This window comes from Scophthalmus maximus, chromosome 2, assembly GCF_022379125.1.
Source record: "Scophthalmus maximus strain ysfricsl-2021 chromosome 2, ASM2237912v1, whole genome shotgun sequence".
NCBI classification, from domain to species: Eukaryota; Metazoa; Chordata; class Actinopteri; order Pleuronectiformes; family Scophthalmidae; genus Scophthalmus; species Scophthalmus maximus.
Window position 1 is genome coordinate 24,828,233 of NC_061516.1, and position 20,635 is coordinate 24,848,867.

A 20,635-nucleotide genomic window follows, 5' to 3' on the forward strand; every position below is an offset into this window, starting at 1 on the left:
TGCATCCAGCTCTCAGTCATTCATCTCTCAGAGAGAGGAGAGGGAACTACAACAGGACCAGAGAAGAAACCTTTTCTCTGAGCGGAGGGAAAGAAAGAAGAAAGACGAAAAGAGGAAGCTCTTCTATAAAAGTTCTGCATCCAACCTCTCTGACTGTGGAACTCTGAACCTCCGGCTGCAGGCTTTTTTTTTTCTTTTGACACCCAGAAACACTGCAAGTATCTCACTTCCACCCCTCTCTCTCTCTCTCTCTCTCTCTCTCTCTCTCTCTCTCTCTCTCTCTCTCTCTCTCTCTCTCTCTCTCTCTCTCTCTCTCTCTCTCTCTCTCTTTCCTGCAGATGAGGACTTTTTTTTTCTCTTTCTCCAAAAAAAGAAAACCGCTTTTCACAGGATCTCTGACTCATCTGTTGTACAACTGGGACAGGGAGCGCGCGGAGCCCCCCTCGATGCCGCGGCGTGTTTAAAGAAGAAGGGACTGTTCGGGGTTGTTTTTTTTCTTTTTCTTTTTTTTCCCTTTCTTTCTTTCGCGAGGAGGTGGTGACCTCGGGAGGGAGGACGCGCCGGGACCAGAGCGCTCCTGGAAGAGGAGGAGAAGGGAGGAGGAGGAGGAGGAGGAGGAGGAGGGTGGGTCACGCCGAGGAAGAGCATCCTCTCCTCATCCGTCCTTTACACTCACACACCCTTAAGATCACATTGCCACGGTAATCTTTCATAAAACAATAATAATAACAACAATAATCCGTAGTGGGGCATCGTAGAAATATTTTTGCGGAAACAACCTTTTGCAGCACAAACAAAAACATCAACCCGCAAAAGAGGATCGAGGCCAAGGCGAATTCATCAGAGGGTTCCACAGACATATTACAAGTCATTGTAAGGATATTATAGGAATACAGCACACACACACACACACACACACACACACGCACACACGCACAGGACAACCCGACAAGCCGCCGCAGCATGGATCTCCCACCAGTCAGAGGTAAGCATCAATTCACCCGGTCGCCATCCGACTTGCTGGTGAACTGTTGATGATTTGTGACCTTGGGGTGGAGAAAGGTCCATCTGAAATGTTTTGATGGTGATAATTCAAAAGGCTTTTTTTTTTGCACCCCGTGCAATTTCATTGATAAAAAACCAGATGCAGTTGAACTCATTTCTTTTCATTTTTTTTTTGTTTTTAAAAACCATGGCTACTAATTTGAATTCTAATTTGAATTGCTATGAAAATATCAATTGCCCGTCCTTTTGGGCCTTTACATGATAACACTGTTGGTTGCTTCCTCAAACCCTGTGGATTTTCTCATCGGGTCGAGTTGACGGGGACTTTTTGAGCGGCGCATGTTAGAGTTCGACGATCAACAGTCATCAGCTTTTCTAAACGTCTTTTCGGCATCTGATTTGCGTTCAGTCCAACACGTCCAATATCAGGTCCATTCCTGCCTACGTCCTGTCCTCCGTCTCTCATCCTGAATGTTGGGTTGAGGAGCGGGATGGCGGTTCCAGGTTTTGCTCTCGTCAGTGTCCGGAGCTTGCGGACCAGTGAAGTGATGGACGTCCGTGTGCAGACACGTTGACTGCAACCTCCTTCACTCTCCCGGTGAAACGGACTGATCCAATTATTGTTTCAGCGGCGCTGAAGGTGAATTAGTCTCGTCCCGTCGGTCTGCGCGGAAACGTGCAGTTTCTACCAACTTTCGGGAGGCGACTTTGAACACAACCTTGGTGACTGAGAGGAGGGCGAGCGAGCTCACACACACATCTCAACAAAATGACGGATTGTGTTAACATTTGCCCCTGTGTGTGTTTTGGCAGTTTGTGTGTGTGTGTTTTGGCAGTTTGTGTGTGTGTGTGTGTGTGTGTGTGTGTGTGTGTGTGTGTGTGTGTGTGTGTTACAGTGATGGGGACATGTGGGGTGGGGATTGATTGTCCTCAAGGTCGGATGCAGAACGTCAATACCCATCTCCACCGGGGTGGGACTGGAGGGGCGGGGTGCATGAGCAAATGATGGGACGGGATTGACGGGAGGAAGGAAGAAAGTGAATGGGGAGAGAGGAGTGGTAGCGTCGGGGAGGGGGTGGATGGATGGATGGATGGATGAAAGGGAGGGGACAGTATGCGTGGAGTGGATGAATATGGCGGATAGATGAACGAACGACGAAATGGATGGATGGTTTAGAGGGATGGAGAGCGAGGGAGGGGATGAATGGAGATGGAGGAGCTAATGCACCGACTAATGCACCACAGAACTTGTGGAGGGCGAGAGGAGAGACTCACGGTGAAGCACTTTGTAAAAAAAAAAAAAGAGAAAAGACGACACAATTGACCGGGACTTTCTGAATCTGGCGCGACAGAAAGAGCTTCCTGAAAGCTAACGGTGTTTGACATGTCATCAGGAGCACAATGACGTACATGAAAAGGTCGGTATCTACAGCTGAGCAGTACGAGTCCCTGTGGGGACCGCAGCGCCGCCTTCCACGACCACAAATTTAAATCTAGAAGAGAAACTCTCGGAAAAGAAGGACACCCCCGCGTGTAGCAAGTGGTGCTGGGCAGCACCAAAACCGAGGTGGAGTTGCTGCCGTTTGGAGGTGTAGTTCCCAAAAAGGCCACTGGACGACACGAGAAAACGGACGCGACAGCATTTAGGTGAGCGGAGAAAACTCCCCCGACGTCTCGCGACGGCAAACTCAATTCACTGCTCACCGACACAGAGCTCGCCTCGTCTCGTGCCGTGTTAATTGTTAGATTGATGGATCTGTTGATCAGCAGGAAAAAAAAAATACCTGGCAACAATGTTGATAAGGTGATAATTGTGAGTATCATTGGGTTTTACACTGTTGAACAAGAAAACCCAACAATTCAAAAGAAAAAAAATGTCCTGCCTCATGCAATTGAGGTGGTTCATCAATAACCATAGTTCTTTTATTAAAGCGTCTGCGGGTTTCATGGAGGCCGCAGCGCTTCCTGTCTCGTATGCAACTAGAAAGGTTGCAGCAAGTAGTGATTACGTTTTCCACATGCAACGTCCATGTTTTTTCCTTTTCTTGGCAACAACGATGCTGCCGAGACCCATCGCCAGCTCCACGTCCGCTTGCACAGAAACCCAACAAGCCAACATGGCGCTGATCAAAATTCAAAATGGCAGCTCACAAACCACCGGGTGACGTCACAGTGGGTTGCCACTCTGGCGCAAGTGGACCATTAAAAAAACCAAGCAGCAGCGAGGCATCTTAACTGTCCTACCGATAGTTTAGGCTTCATTTGGCCAAATAGAAATACAAAAATCAACCGAGGAGTCGAATCATGTTCATCTCAAGTTTCAGTGACTCGGACCCGGTGAGATGAACTCAGGGCTCGAGAAAAGAACTGATGCTATCTCTTTGTTCTTGCACAAAAAAATTGAGATGAATACAGTGAAAATACTTGTTATTTTGATAAAAATGACTGGAAACCATTTCAAATTTAAGCTTAAAAAAAAGTTACAATTGCAATAATTGCAACAATTGTAATTGCAATTACAATTGTAACTGCTCCTGAATTAAGTACGATTCGCTCAAATAACTTCATTTGATTCAGTTCCATGAAAAACTGATTCATAGGAGGTGTTAAAGCATTTCCTGGTTGGTGTCACACCAGATAATCACACTGAAGAATTATTTTACAAAACAGGACCTACGTTATTTGAAGTGTCTACACAGAAAGTAGATATTTCATTTTGCCCAGTAGATATTTAAAAAGGAGTGGAAGCCTTTCAGTAGAAAAATCTAGTAAGAGCCATATATTAACAATCTTAATCCTAATGACACAGACAGCAGTGTGTTATCTTTTTGCAGTGCGTTAACGAAGAAAGTATTAATTAAATTTTAATTCATCTCAGGCCAACGTTCAGAACTAAACCCACAAATCTCTCTGTAGACTTCAAATCAAGAGATATAATTGTCAGACAGTGAAAACATTTACTTGACCACACTCAAGGGGCCACGTGCAGATATTGTACAAATAAAGAAAAAAAAGGGACGACCTTGAAGAATAGGCACAACCAAACATTTAATGTAATGTAACGTTAATAAGTGATGATAAAAAGTGATAGAAAACTTTAGCTTCTCACTCTGCATATTTTCCATCTCCTTCTTCATCCCTCTCTCTTCACGCGGCTCCACCATACTCGGAATCATTTTCACCGAAATGAGCGTCACCATCCCTCATTCATTCACCCCCCCCCCCCCCCCCCCGTGCCTGGACTTGCTGGCCTGCAGTGTCTATTTCAGTCTTTCCGTTGGGGTCAGATTCAGCACATCCGGTATCTCATCCAGTTTGTTGTCATTCAATCCCGCTGCGCTCCCGGAGGACACCGGCAGGAAGGCCCCTGGGTCTTAGTGCCTGGCGGGCCCTGCACGCGAACCCGGGAAGAGAAGCCTGCCACCGGGTAGCAGGCAATCGTTTTGACCTCATGAATCCGCGTCTCCTTTGACCTGATTGGATTCTATTCATTTCCATGTGCCGTATTTTTATTCTTTCGCGTAGTTTGACACCTATTAGTTTATTATACTATCTTAGTGTTAAGAGTGACCGTCGCTTCCAATCCAGTTTGCCGATATGCAAAGCTGAGGTGTAAGGTTGGAGGTCAGAGGTTTTAAGGGACTGGCAGAAATTCTTCACAGACCGACTCTGTTCCTGTCAACCGAGACCTGACCCGACCTGGGCCTTCAGTCCGAATCTCATTCAGCTTGACGGGGGTCGCTGGGTCCTGTTCTTTATTTTCCATGAGCCTGTTTAACTTTGGGTCCCAAACTGAGGAGTCGCGCAGGCCTCCGGTACCCGAGAGCACTTTGAAAATAGACACAATTTCTTGAATCATGTGTTTGCGCGCAGCACCTAGTTGACGGATCAACATCACTGAAAGATTGTGGTCGTTGCCAGTAGGCCGTGGCGTGCGGGGAGTCAAACTCCGGTCAATTGTCCGTCAACTAGCTCGACCTCCACACTCTCTACTTCCTGCCTTGCTACGCATAGGACGCACTAACTGCTGAAATTGGCTCCGAATGTCAAACAGGAGAAATCATGAGAGAGTTAAATTAGGACACAATTCCTGGGAATACTGGGCCGGATTTCCCAGCTAAATTCATTTGACTGATTCATCTGTTGCCTATTAAGGAATTTAGGCACTTTTTCCTCTCAAATGATCAAAAATAAGTTATTTTTTCCAACGAGCTGGACGGTATGTACAGTATACTAACTGTGCACATTGCGTTGCTGTGCTACCACTCATCACCTGTTATTCCTATTGAGAAATGCATGTATTCATTACCTGTGGCGCTTAATGAATCTGGGTATTTAGCGACTTGGAAGAAGACGGCTGTCCGCACCCGTTCCTACCGACAACGCTATTCTCTGCAAACGTTCGAGGAAATGTTTTCACGTATCTTTGGAGCAAAATTCCCACTTTTCAAAACAGCCAAGACTGTAGAGACATGGGACGTCCCGTACTGATAGCAGGTAGAGCCTTGTCCTATCATCTGAAAAAAACAACAACCTTCAAGTATAATGTCTAAAAACAGACTAAACTGTGGACTACCGTTGTTGGAAGGCGTGCTTTTATTTTGAATTTCAAAAGTTGTTACACCTACTGGCATTGGATTTCCCCAAACTTGTTGCTCCATAACTTTTGGGGTTTAAGAGTTTAAGACTGAAAATCCCGCGGTCTCGTCTAAGAACACGTTCAGAATAGGTCGGGGGAGCGAAGGACAGGACAGCGGCCAAAGGGAGAGTGAAGGTGATGTGAAGGGAGAAACCAGAGGAGAGAGGACGACAGGAAAGAGGGGGAGAGGCGAGGGCGACCCCCCCCCCCCCCATTCCGAGGCGGAGGGGTCAATGCAGTCGGGGTTTTAAAATAGCCCGAAACCATGATGTCATCGGTGGGAGATGCGGCGATGCCCTGGTCCATTAAACCCCATCGACCATCGGCACGGCCAGTTCGGACTCAGCGGAAGTCGGAGAGTCGGAGAGTCGGAGAGTCGGGGAGTCGGAGAGTCGGAGATGGGATCGGCACCGTTGTGGAAGTTTCCTTTTACCGCTGACATCCTAATCAGGGAGTTTCTAACCCAACACAGCAGATTCTCCGACTTCTAAACGACTACAGGAGTTTTGAAGCTTAAGATATATATATATTTTTTGAGACCGATTCAAGATCAATTTATTCATCTCGTTATTACGGGATTCTATTGCACAATCAACAAATTGGTTGAACTCGACAAATACTGCTTCCAAAGCCCCGGTAGAGTTTTGCAGATTTACAGATTAGTTGCATTCCAGTACACAATTTCAAAAATCAACTTGCAACTTCGAAGATGAATATCCACGCATTTGTGGCAAGATGCCTGAAAAACCCCGCAAGGCGACCGGTCCAAGTCAAGCAATTGTGGATGTGCCAAAATATATACTTATATGTTCTTTAAGACTAGTTGTCTACCTCCTTATCTCCGGTCCCCTGCCAGAAACACATTCTTCAAAGAGGTCATCTACAAATTGGACAGAGTGACAAAGTGTCTTCAGCGACGCCGGGTCCTCGGGGAGGTCCACGAGGGGGACGGGAGAAGACTGGAATTTTGGTCGATAGGCCGAATTCTTGAGACATTTTTACAAGAATCCAACATCTACACTCAACGCAACACGCCAGCAGAAGCCTGGCAAAGTGACTGTTGATCGCGTGTGTGTGTGTGTGTGAGTGTGTGTGTGTGTCCTCTCCAGGGCAGAAGCTCAGTCATTACCGATACTCCCACGGCGCAGAGGCCCGTCCTCAGGTTACCACTGATGGTCTCTCGAAACGCCAGCTCTCTGTGGCTGTTTCGCTTTCAGTTCGCCCTTCGTTTCATTTGACGCTCATTTGCGCGAGTGTGCGTTTCCCGCGCGGCATATTTAGAAAAAAATTCTGGTGGGCTTGGGAGAACCTGCAGGGAAGAGGTCCAAAGACGCTCCAGCGATTTGTCGATGTGACGCTGCTGAGACGGAGAGACGATGGACGCCTCTCCTCTTCTTTCCTCTCTCTCTCTCTCTCTCCATCTGAGACAGATGGATTATCCACTAAATAAATCACTGACTGTGCTGACGGCCATCACAGTTCCGTGTTGGCCATGAACCTGCGTCAACTTTCGCCCCGAACTACCGTCATCAGCGATGAAGAACGCGAGTGACACTTTAGATTCCATTGATCCGATTAATCGACTTGGACAATTTCTTTTTTTTCAAGTGTCTCAAAATGGATTTTCGTAGTAATTCCTCTATGGGTGTGACTCATGTCAGAAACATCTTCTTTTTTGTTCATTTCTAGTATATTGAAAATCGGAATAGGACAAAAGAGTGACTGACGCACAGTGACGGACTTGTGTGTTTTCCCGCCCGTCGACTGGAAGATGGGGATGGAAACCATGTTTGGGAAATGAGCCACCCAGAATCCTCACAATCAAATACACACACACACACACACACACACACACACACACACACACACAACCACACACACACACACACACACACAATAACACATGACACATTGAAAAAAAAAGAAAACACAGCACAGCACAGCCCCGAGCTCCACACTCGTAATGTGAGAGGGGAGGGTGCTGCCTGCCTCGCCCTCCGCACACACACACACACACACACACACACACACACACACACACACACACACACACACACCCTAACCTTAAACCCAACCTCATCCTGACATTAAAACATGTCTTCAGCTCAGATTTACATTACGTGGGACTTGTCTTTGTCCGTATAAGGACGACCCCTCAACATGTGGAACACCAAACCACACATTGGTAACAGACACTCCTCCCAGTAGCCAATCAGTGCAGCGGATACAGGCCACGTATCGATGGTATAGGACCAGGACCATTGAGATTGACTTTTGACATATATATATATATATATATATATATATATATATATATATATATATATATATATATTTAATATTTAATATGTAAATGTAGCGCTAATGCTGCTACAATTTTCTCCTCTGAAATCGCCTGGTATTTGGGGGAATTTTTTTAAAGAGTTGCAACCAAAGTTTATTTTCAGTATTTTTATGATTACTCTGATTCTAAAAGTCTCCTTTTTTAAAATGTAAGAATGCCATTTTAATTTCCCACAGCTGAAGGTGACGCGTTTTACTTGACTTTTTTGATTTGTCAGACCAAGAGTTCAACATTTAAAAGAAGTCAAATTCACAATGATACAAAAAACACAGGAGAGAGTCAAATGATTACATTTGAGCAAGTGTCGCACTTGAGCTCATTTCCTTTTTCCGACGATCGTGTCGTTGTCACTCGATGGACGACTCATTCCAGCCGCCGTAATTTCTCAAACTTTTGCGTCCGTGTCACGTTGGCGGGGGGGGGGGGGGGGGGGGGGGGTTGGCGGTAAAAGTCTGCCCGAGCGGTAAATGAAAAAAATGAGGTCATGGAAATGGGACGGCAGGCCTCTTCTTTCTAACAATTAGATGGCCCGATAGTCGGGCAGCGTATGAGCGAGCCGTGGCCACCGCTCTCCCTCCCTGATGAGATTAGTCGGCAGGACTTCTCCTCTCCCCTCGCACTAATTTGAAAATGCATCCTCGTGTCGACCGACCTGGAGCTCCTTATCTGCCGCCTTCTGGCTGGAAGGAGGGGGGGGGGGGGGTCCCAGAGAGAAAGACGCAGAGGGTACCACAATGTGCCCAAGGGTCTTGGAGGAGGACAGAGAAGTTTTCTTTATATTTTGATTTTTTTAATACACAGCGCTGGCGGCTAATCACCTCTCCGTCTTCTCCTCCCAGTGATTGGTCGCCATTCTTGGGTTTCATCCTCCTCCCCCACATGCTACTTGTTTCCTCCTCTCTTGTTGCTTCTGCGCTGCGTTTTCCAGAGACCATTTGTCTGTTATGTAAATGACCAGCTGTACATAACAAGGCCATAATTCAATGTGATATTTTTGTTTTGTCTTCAGCGATTTCTTTTTTCTTTTCTTTTTTTCCGGGGGCGCAGGACTTGGACACTTTCTTCTGGGGTTTCTGTTGCCCGTGAAAACTGGAGTTTGATCTTTGGTTCATTGGAACGTTATCAGTGAACTGATCAAACTGTGTGATTTTAAAAAATAAATAGTGCAGGGCATGAGCGTACACATTTGGATAAAAGATGAGCATGTTGGTCAGAATGCATTGATCTGATCGACCAATCCGCTTGTTTTACAAATGTCCCGTGTCCCTCGGCTGACATGTAGGGAGATTCTCCCATGTACCTTTGCAGGACAACAGTTGAACCAGCTTAACCGGTGAAAGGAAAAAAAGAATGAACCCGCTAAGACTATGCAGAGAAACACAGGAGTCCGACATCCCTGTCGCCATTGGACTAAAAACAAGGTCCTTGTTCTGGAAGTTCAAGAAAAAAAATCCAGACGGAGAACTTTGAACGAGTCGCGTGGACGTGAATTCAGACTGTGTAGTTTGCTGCTGCTCCCCTTCACTTTTCCTGCTTTATCTAATCTCACGATCTGAGCTGCTTTAAATGCATTTCCATTTGGCCTCATTACTCTCGGAGAAGACCAGCCCCATGTGAGCAGCGAGCCAGCTATCTCTCCCCCTTGGCCACTTGGCAAGACTGCAGTTTCTTTGTGAGTGTGTGTGTGTGTGTGTGTGTGTGCAGTATTATGTTGAATAAGGAGGTTCTGTACTGTCTTTATCATCCACACACACACACACACACACACACACACACACACACACACACACAATGCAGAAAAACATTTTCCGTCCAATGTGGACAACAAATATCAAGCACTCATTTGTTTTTTCTCCAGAGTCCTGTCTTTTTCATCCAACGCCCAACTGATGTCTGAACAGGGAATCAAATTTAGCGGCATATTCGGGCATTTTATTTGCATTTACTGCACATTCACATTGACCTCAGTTGCGGTCTTACCAAGCATTATGTCACACAACATGCTCTCCAACCACGTCTCCTTAAAACAACAGCGTCTCGACACAACTGAGCTGCAAATATGTTGAGATGTAATTGTAAATGCAACAGATATTACAGTTTTCTTTTAACGTAATTTTAATTTAGGCGCCAGCGGCCCTTGGATGCGTGTCTTCCCCACTCCCTCCCCCTTTCGCGCCAATAGCCGTCCTGTCAACGAAGGCTCAGAAATATCTTAACAAAAACGTATCCCTGATAAAAGTATCAGTTCACAAAATTTACAAAAAAAACCCACGTGTTTCCCCCCTCAGCCCTCGCTAGAGTAAACCTCGCTTTTGTATTTAAAGGCCTCTTGGTTTTGAGATGCTGCATCTGTGATAATTCAGTCACAGGTTCACTACTGGTGCTCAACATGTTCCCAAAGCGCAACATCTTCCCGCACACGCCTCATTGGTGCAAAGTTGTTCCAATTAAAACAGAGGATTTTTTATCGTTTCAGAAACTTCTTCTTCTTCTTCTTCTTCTTTTTTACGGGCAGATAGTGGTGGCCACTGAAGAAACTGCTTGTGCAACATCTCTGGAGTAGCTTCAGCTCTTAGCTGTGGTTGGAACCACAAACCAAAAGTCTGTGTGGCCTACTTTATATTTATCAACGGGTTTTCTTCAAGAAAAATCTAGTTCATTCGAATTTTTTTGAATGAGATTGTCCTAGGGCCGCACGGTGGCGTAGTGGTTTAGCACTGTCACCTCACAGCAAGAAGGTTCTGGGTCCGAGTCCCGGTTCAAACCAACCGGGGCCTTTCTGTGTGGAGTTTGCATGTTCTCCCGTGTGTGCATGGGTTCTCTCCGGGTTCTCCGGCTTCCTCCCACAGTCCAGAGACATGCAGAATGGGGTTAGGTTCATTGGAGACTCTAAATTGACCGTAGGTGTGAATGTGAGAGTGAATGGTTGTTTGTCTCTGTATGTGGCCCTGTGATAGGCTGGAGACCTGTCCAGGGTGAACCCCGCCTCTCGCCCAATGTCAGCTGGGATTGGCTCCAGCCCCCCCGCGACCCTTAAACGGATAAAGCGGTGGATGGAGAATGTCCTATCTACTCGAGTAGAGTCTTGTAACGCCTGGCAGGTGAAGTGAAGGCCCCCTCGGTTCAAATCTGTTTCAGAATGAAACCCTGCAACATTACTCCCCCTCGACATTATCTCCGACGACAGGGCCGTTGCTGGCAGCCTCTCTGTCTGCAGGTGGGTTTCCTCCGTGGCAGCAGCAGCAGCTGTGTTCCAACAGATGCTAAATTACAGTGCGGACCTCGTGGTCGTATCTCTCTCTGGCTCTGGCTAATAATAGCGTCGGCTTGGGCAGCGGAGAACCTCGCTGTCATGATGACATGGCTGGTGGTTGTGCGGAGGGCCGTGCTGCCAAATATCCACCTTTGATCGAGCGCTGCCTCAATATGCGGCGAATAATAATTACACGTGCAGAAGGCCACTGTTTGTTGCACGTGCATGAAAACGACTGCAAAGTCATCGATTTGTCTGAGTTGTCAATCGGGTCTGTCAAGCGGTGGACTGATTACCTCGATCTAAAGGAATGGCAATTGTCAATGTTCGCCACGAGAAGCAGGTTAACGGGTGCAGCAATGTTTCATGTTTAAAGTTTTCGGTGGAGTTGGCGAGTTCCCAGTAGTTTCCTCCCACACAGAGAGCGTCACAGTACAGTGCACTGTGATCTTTGCTTTGCGAATGAATCCCGGCCATGTAAACTGCCGTTCCTGTCGGAAAGTCTTTGCCTTTTTCCAACACACGATCACAGATCTTCTTGTTCCCGTTCGGAACTTTTGGACTGTTGTGTTGAATCGATACTTTTCATTTACCTCTTGTCAAAGGGGCCCGAGTGGGAGGGAGAGTATTGACGAATCGGACACAGGAAGATTTCAACCTGTGCAGAGCTCGATCGCATTGTGGTCGGAATCTGTGATTTCTACCTTGGGCATTCGGCAAATGCAGTTTGAGTTACCGGAAATGGAACCCATCGGTTCCTGTGCATGAGAGGATGGGTTAGGAATGGCAAAAAAAAATAGAAATGCTTTTTTATTTTCTTATTGTTGTTAACTGTGAACTTAACTGTTTTTATCTACACGGGCAGCTAAAGTTTCAACCACCTCGTGATAAAATGAATAAAATCGGGATCCTAATTGAATAATTGAAAGTTAAATTCAACATTGCTAACAGCTGTCAATTCCTTTTCGCTGTGTGTTTGCAGGTTTATCTGATGTGCCGTGAGTGTTGGGAGCACCTTGCCCCAGCCCCGGCCCGCAGCCCTGGTGCCACCCGGCCCGGCTCACCAGGATGGACCCTGCTCGTTCCTTTAGGATGGAGCTGGACGGGCTGGACCTCCAGCAGGTCCCAGTGCTGTCGCTCGACCAGATACGTGCCATCCGGGCCAACAATGACTATGTGGAGAGGCCCGTGGCGCTGGAACCGGTGTCCCAGACCGGATTTTTTTATGCCCATGAAGACCGTTACCCTCACGGAATATACACCCATCACCCCCAGCCCGCCTTCCACTCTGCCTTGCCCCGCAGCCAAAGTCAGCAGCAGCACGCTCACCTGTCCCACCTGAGCCGCTCCAGCACCATAAGCTCTTCCATGTCTCGAACCAGTGCCACATCGGACCAGCGGCTACTGGCAGGTTTGACGCCGTCTCACTCGGGGCTAGCTTCAGTGGTCCGCTCTCAACCCAAAGGGGAACTCAAGCCTGACGTTTCGCTGGGTAAAGGCCTGACAGAGGACGAGGCTGAGTTGGGCCTCCATCTGTTCATCTGCGAGCGGTGCGGTCGCTGCAAGTGCCAAGAGTGCTGCGCCCCCCGCCGCCTGCCTTCCTGCTGGGCCTGTGGCCAGCGCTGCCTGTGCTCTGCTGAGAGCGCGGTGGAGTACGGCACCTGCTTGTGTTGCGTTAAAGGCCTATTCTATCACTGCTCCGCCCAGGACGACGAGGACAACTGCGCCGACCGCCCGTGCTCCTGCGCTCCAGCCCACGCTTGTGCCCGCTGGGGCACAATGGGGCTGATGGCGCTCTGCTTGCCCTGCCTCTGCTGCTATCCCCCCGCCAGGCTGTGCCTTTCCCTGTGCCAGTGTGCCCACGACCGGGCCACGCGCCCCGGCTGCAGGTGCAGCAACACCAACACTGTGTGCCGCAAGATCTCTGCCTCTAACCCTAACTCTGGCCACCCGTCGCTCCGCAGCAAAGCTCTAGAGAAGCCGTTATGACAGGCTTGGACGGGAGCCTCAGGAATACACTTCTCTTCAGCCGTGGCCAAAGCAACACTGTCGCCAATCAACAGTGCCACAGCTGACATTGGGACAGCGATGCCACCGCGACCCGCCTACCTAGATATGACAAGCCAACCAACCAACCAATCAACCATGAAGTGTTGTTCACCTAATGTACCTTGAATTTACTTATTCTCCAGCTCAGGAGGGACCAAAGCTTAACTGTGCCTGTTCATGTTGGAGACTTTATGCCTACAAACAAAAACTCCTCCTGAAGAAAGAAGCTGTCGTGCTTTGCCGGACTGCCCGTCAACCTTAACCAAGGCTTACAGACAGAACATCACCTCTCTCTGCATTCCGTAATCTGGACGTCTGAATAGACATTTATTTATTGTCGAACTTCTTCCCTCTCCACACTCTGCAAAGGCAACGCACAGAGACCGGTGATGGACCAAATCAGGGAGGAGGGGAGTTTGTCGTGACGTGTATGGTCCATGCTAACAGAGTTTCTGTCCTCTTGAAAGACAGAATCAGGAGACACATTAGAGACTGAGAACTTTAGACCGCAAAGTTCAGAAGACTCCACAAAGGATGAAGATGAACAGATGGGGGGGAAAAAAACAAAACAACAGCGTTGTGTTGCGGTAAATATCGGACTGGGACTCAGAGCGAAGCATCAAGGCATAGAGTGGGAACAGAGACGCTGTCAACAACAACAGTCTGACACCAAAAAGGGACCATGCACTGTACAAACTGTGTGAACTTCAACGCTATTAAGCTCATTTGTAAAGGTAGATGGACAGGTTTTCCTCAGCAGCCAAGAGCTGATTGGGGATTATTCAACAGGAGCGAGGGGTGCGTCCATTGTGACTAGGCAGCGTGTGTGTGTGTGTGTGTGTGAGTCCTCCTCCTGTACAACAAGCTGTGCATTGTAGAGCCTGTGTCTATGTTGTTTTGTCAGCAGAAGAAGCCTCCCTTGTCTTATTTTTAGCAGTGCCGCTTCAGTGGAGCTCTGGGGGTCTGGTTGGGTTTCCTCCTGAAGTCAGTCTGTCGCCAGCCTCTCTCCTCTGACCGACCTCCTCCTCCACTCCGCTTAAATCACCGGTCCCGCTCTCCTCCCGTCCTCAAATCAAACGTCGCAATATCCCAGACACATGTCCCCGTCTCGCTCTCAGTTCGGGCCGCCCCGTGTTAGCATCTCGGCCCGGAGTCACTCAAGGTGCAAAAGCAGCGGCTTTAATTTCACTCGATTCACCAACCAAGATTGGCAACTTGAGTACATTCGGAATACGTCGAACGGAACAGGTAGCCCAACGTTTTGGGGGGGGAACTGAGATTTTGAGTTAAGCCGACTGACTCGAGGCGTATTGCTCCCACACGCCCACATATCCCTTCCCGCCTCGTCCGTTTCTCCTCTTACGCTCGGAGGGCTAAAAGCTTCCAGTTCCTCGTCCGCAGAGAGTTGATCAAACAGGCAATTAGCTCCGTGATAGCCCTTAATGGGCCGCAGAAGAATGGAGCGTGGGAGGGAGGGAAGACGAGAGGACAGGATGAGTGGAATTGCGGTGTTGGGCAGATGGACAGCTGATGGGGAAAAGAGGGATGCCGGGAAGGGGAAGGAGACAGGAGAGAGGTTGAATGAAGGGAAGTAAAGAGGGAAGAGAGGGTGTTGATGTCGCCATTAGGTCAGATGGAGACGGAGCATGTCTGACAAAATGGGAGGGGGGAGGTTAGTTGAAATGAATTTCATTGCCTCTACTACATTTATTCCGCACTTCAGGTATAAAACGAATGCAACAACAGTGCATGGCTTTGCAAGGAAGGAAGGAAGGCTCCAAAGCTGATAAAACAAACATCAGGCCGGTGCATGTGTGTATGTGTGTGTGTTTGTGTGTGTGTGTGTGTGTGCGTGTGTGTGGGTTTGGATGCATGTGGGCTTTTTTGTGTGTGTGCATGTGTGACAGGATGCATCACACAAGCACGGACACACTGACCTGTTATGTTAAAAGTTACTTTGCTATATTTTTATATGTAAATACGGGCTATTAACTGTACAACTATTTTTATTCTGCTTTATTTTGTCCCTATGAGATTGATATTATTAATATTATTATTATTATGGCTTTTCCGTTATAGTGAACATTTACTTATTTACTGTCCACTTGTGACCAATTCAGAACGTGAACGTTTGGGGCAACTGTGACGGGAAATTTCGAACAAGGACTTGGGGAAATGTCGCAGCATCAACTCTTCACCGTGTCGTTGTGTGGACAGAAGTAGTTCAGTATTATTGCTTGGTTTGAATCCTTTGGTTTGAGACCAAATGCATCTTTAGCATCAAGTACCAAAAGCTAAGCTCCGAAGCGGCTCAGCCGTCGGGTCAGTTGTATTCTGGATCATTCCCTGTTCTTCCTTATGGCTTAAAAGAACAAAATTCTGATTTGTCCAACAATTCTTCTCAGGAAATATCAGTGCAGCCCCGGTCACGACTGCGCGCAGGAGGGTGGAAGCCAGATTACGACAGGGCCGGAATTGATTTGCTGCATCAAACAGTTTGATACACGTTAAAATAAAGCCTGGGAAAAGACAAGGTGTCTGTCGGATCACCTAACAGCATCTGATAAACTCTTTCCGACGTCGGAATGGAAAGGCTGCGTCCCACGACTTTTTGTATCTTTCCTTTCCGAAAATCTGATCGGCTTTACGCAACAACTAGCCTGGTGCGCAGGAGCTCGAACGTCCCTCAATTCAATACCACGGTCGCACTAATCTGGGGATAGGGGAGACTGTCCAAAAGTGTGCCATTATCCCCATTTGTGCATGAAGAGCATCAACACTACGCAGGTTTGTCACAGGATGATTGAGTGAGATCAGGGGACACAGTGGGATGTGGGCCATTTGCGACGGGTACAAACCAATGACCGTATACAAAGATGGTGCGGTATCGAGGTCCCGCAGGTACACCCAACCTCACCAATCATGAGTCAATCTCAGCCGTCAATACTCGCATCTCAACCCATTTTTACGGCATAAAATAAAGTACGACTTTGGAGTTTGGCCCACATCTGGGCGGGATTTATGACCCATACTGCGGCCCGCCACCAGGGGCGTCTCGGTTTTTGCGTACATTTCGGGGAGCGGCCATGCCGTTCATCTTTACGGACAGTCATCGTCATGAACACTTGCCTTCAGCAGTGGTTGGACAGACTGGTAATAAGGTATTATTGCAGACTTGATGGCTTCAGTAAGTCATTCGATTTTGAATTTTTTTTTTTAACAAAATGCTCAGAGCCTTCCTCCAGAAGGTGGCGATGGATTAAGGCAGAGAGCTAAGATGTCAAAGGGGATACTAACAGACCAAAGTTGTACTACACTTAAATATAGCAAGCTAAATGTTCTTTTTAAATCAAGCGTTACAGCGAATTCATTTGCAAGAGAGGTAAGAAATGTTTTAATAGTTTTTATCTGTGCGATTGCTGTTTTTTTGTTGTTGTTGTTGTTGTTGTTGCCCCAAATGTTTCTGTGCTCATCACTGGTTTCACTTTAAGACGGGTTAGTAACTGTGGAGGACACGCTTAACTTAAATATGGCTATTTTTGTCCATTTGTTTTTTCCATGTTGCAAGTTTGTCCACTTTTAAGTGTCACCAATGGCTTTATGGTTATTATTAGAAGAATAGGCAATCGGGGGAAAAAATCATAATCTTTGTAATTGACACCTATTCATACAAATCACCTATAGGCTGTCCACACTGATGCTGATGAGTGTGAAAACGTTTTTTTTTTTCAGTTTTTCATCCACAGCCGGCGTCTTCGACCAACCAAAATAGAACAAGTCAAAAATTGCCAGTCTTGAGAAACTGAGCTTTTTCAAAAGATGTCTGTCACGGGAGCCATTTATGATAAACCGCTGGCACATTCTATCCTGCATGCGTGCTTTGTGAATGACAAAACGATGCTTCAAAAACAGCAGAAAACCATGGCGGCCATGTGCAGACCCAACTGATCGTTAAAAAGAAAGAAGAGAAACAACAACAGAGACATACTTTGGGGATTTTGTGGTGTTTGAAGACAACAAACGTGGACAGAAAACTGACAAAAAAGGAAACGTTTTCATATTTAACCTCGTTGGTGTGGGCGCGGCCTCTGATTGGTCCAACACAGGCGCCCACGCCGTCTCCTCTACATTGATTGGATGAAGCAGCAAGACTCAGATGCCGGTGCTTGTGAGGAAGATTGACACGAACCCGGACTGCTTATGATTCAGAGGAAACTGTTGCACTTTTTCTTTCTTTTTTTTTAAAAACTGGTTCATCTGTTGTTCAGAGTGACTTTAAAATATTTAGTCGCAGCTCAATCATAACCACTTCCGAGTGCAATGTGTTGAAGTACTTCAGGAACACGCAGAGTGATTCACGCAGTGTTCCAATGTTTAATTAACCTTTTCTTCTTCAAAAGTTTCATTTTTTACTGTATGTAATTTGTGTCAAATGGTTTTTTTTAATCTAATGAAGCACAAACAAATTTGTTTTTACTGAAATGCAAATTATTGTGATTGCGAGATTTGTAATTGTATTAATTTTCCATGGACTTCACCTGACCTTTGCTGACTAAGCTATCTGGGCGTCCGCGCGTACAATTAAAACCACTGCGATACGTAAATTCTCTGAATTCGAAGATTGCCCACACATTTTTCGAATGTTTCCAACATTCCTCGCCGTCGAGACGAAGAGCTCATACCAGGAACCGGTCCGATGCTGTATGTGCGCAGGCTGCCACCGTCACCACCACGCGTCTCCTCTTGTGTCTTAGCAGAGCATCGCTTTTTGGTCCAAATTGGCATCTTGTATGTTGTGAAAGAATTTAAGGAGAGTATATGGAACAAATATGTATAGAAAAAAAAATTATCTAAAATGAATATATTATATACGGAACAATATGCATTTCACCACTTTCTTTCATTGCTGATATTGCTTCATGGGTATTTATTTTAATGGTTACAACAATGGGCGGGAACAATAATCATGGAGGGCGATGTCGATGCGCGACGTATTTATTTTACAGTGGTTTGAAGAGCACCGATGTTGTTGTTGCTGTTGTTTGTCTTTTTGGTTTCTGTTGATTTGTTCCTCTCAGTGTGGCGTGGCTGCTGCTGCTACCCTCCTGGCTAATGATGAACCAATAAAAAGGAATTTCCAAACGGACCCAACCTGTGCTTGGTGACTGAATGAGTTGTCCCGCATCTTATCATCGATAAGTTACCGCGGCGACCTGTCGATGACGGCTATGCTGTATGCCGAGCCATTATTTATGTAGCCCTGCATTCGTTCAAATACAGAAACATGGACACACCCAGATCATATTCTAAACACCGTTTTAAAGCCATGTGCACGTTGGCGCATTCTGGGATGAGACTTGGACGACCAAAAGTGAAACCGTCGAACTGTTGTAGTATTTTAACAGACAACTCTACACTGTATACTGTGGCCGATGTGTTGTGATCAATTACTCATTTCATATTTTTATTTTGACTTTACTTGAGTTTTTTCCTCATTAATGTTCTGTTCAATCTTTAATGTGATTACTAGTAGCCATGCTAAACGGCTATTTCATGTCAAAATGGCTGCCAAGAAAATGGCCAATTACTCCAAATCAAACTTATATATTACACTCATTTTTTATTACTATTTATCTTTGTAAGCTATTGGACTCCTTGACTTCTTGAAATGGAAAAACAAGACTTGCTATTCTTAGCAAGCTTAGCTGTGAGCTCATTTTTCCGAGCCAACGTTCTGCAACATGTTTTTCGTATGACGAGAATAATAAGAAATTCAACCAATCGATTGGCTGCAAGGAAAATCCAATCTTAACGTTATCTCTAGATTAAACAAAAAAGAAGTCAAGCGCCCTCTACCTGGCAGCCTAAATCGCCTCAATTTAATATAAATAAACACATGTGCATCGTAAATTAAATAATTTTGACCTAATTAATATTCCAAACATATCAGACTTTTACGTCTACAAACCTGGGAAACCTAAAATACTTCCTCCCACCTCACTACTCGATTCAATCAGACGGAATTCTGTCAGAAAACATCTCTCGATCCCAAGTAACGAGCCTCTCTCTTGATTTTAATTTTTGTTTTTTTGTTTTTTTGGTCTTTTTGCAGACATTGTTAGAAATGATAACATCGACTGCGCTGAGATCTGGGTGAAGTCAAACAACGTTTTTTTTATTTATTATTTTTATAATTGAGGCCCCCTGGTGCTCCACTCCCTTCACTTTGCTCTTTTGGGCTCATAAATATGTAATCAAGGCTGGGTCACGCTAATGGCTTCCCAGAGCAGTGAATACAGATGTGTGTGTGTGTGTGTGTGTGTGTGTGTGTGTGTGAGAGATTATTAGATGAAGAAAAGCGAGACTGTGTGTTTTCCGTGCGTGGGTTTATGTGCATACGCAGCCTTGGAGGGGAAAAAAGCATTTCTGTTCATCATTTCAAAATCAAAAGTGCATTAAAACAGAGTTCTTAGCATCTTCCATCCTTACACACTTTGCTCATGTCATCTGTGACACACAAACACTCAGTAGAAAGTGTGTGCATGTGTGTTTGAAGTGTGATAGAGAACATGAATAATGCATGAACGTCTGCGAGCTTTTACCAATAAACCCACTTTTCCGACCTCCCTGGACTCTGACGTGTCGGAGCTTTGTAGCCGCTGCTGTAAACAGGGAGTTGCAGGTTCGGTTCCACGGCCCACTTCTGTGTGTACGCATCCAAGTTGTTGACCGGCAAGTTGACTGCGCTCCCTTTGACCTCTGACCCTTTCAATGGGACGGGCTACACCATTCAGATTCTGATACTTGGACTCGTGCATATCGGCCGATGCGACCACCAATCCGATACTGGCGCATTTAAAACATTGACAACTTATATAAAGTATTCTAACTAAACTAAACCTGTATGGAAGTGATGACTGCCTCTTTCTGTCATGACTGACAGAAAGACTGTCATGGAACTTATTTCATTATCAAGTTTGACAGTCATAACTGAAACAAATATATAAATCTAGGAATAAAGAAACAATTACTTTCAATATTTTAACAACAAAACAATATTTTCTCTTTATGAATAACAATCTAACGCGCAGCTGAAACAGTCAGTCAACGTTAGCTAGTCAAGTGGTAGCCAACTGCCATCACCGTCAAGTGATGGGAGGACAAAATGATCAACACACAATCAGTTAGCATCGTCATCGTCGTCGTCATCAGTGGAGCATTACAATCTTTAATATTTAATTCAACCATAACGCTCCATTCACGGTCCTGGAGACTTTTCACATCCTCGGATCTCTAACAGCTCAAAAACACTTTGTTGTAACATTAAAAACCTCGAGACAATTGA

General features: G+C 46.1%; 1 protein-coding gene across 1 annotated transcript; it reads left to right on the plus strand.

Annotated features, from left to right (window-relative positions):
- The first annotated feature begins 290 nt into the window (after nucleotides 1–290).
- Nucleotides 291–18,436, plus strand: LOC118300197 (protein sprouty homolog 3). The gene is made up of 2 exons (XM_035624401.2): nucleotides 291–985; nucleotides 12,224–18,436. The coding sequence occupies exon 2, from the start codon at nucleotides 12,310–12,312 to the stop codon at nucleotides 13,228–13,230; it is 921 nt and encodes a 306-aa protein (XP_035480294.2). The 5' UTR covers nucleotides 291–985; nucleotides 12,224–12,309; the 3' UTR covers nucleotides 13,231–18,436.
- Nucleotides 18,437–20,635: the final 2,199 nt, after the last annotated feature.

What these genes read in the sequence shown, in the direction of transcription:
- LOC118300197 (XM_035624401.2), top strand. Translation starts at nt 12,310, where the DNA reads ATGGACCCTGCTCGTTCCTTTAGGATGGAGCTGGACGGGCTGGACCTC.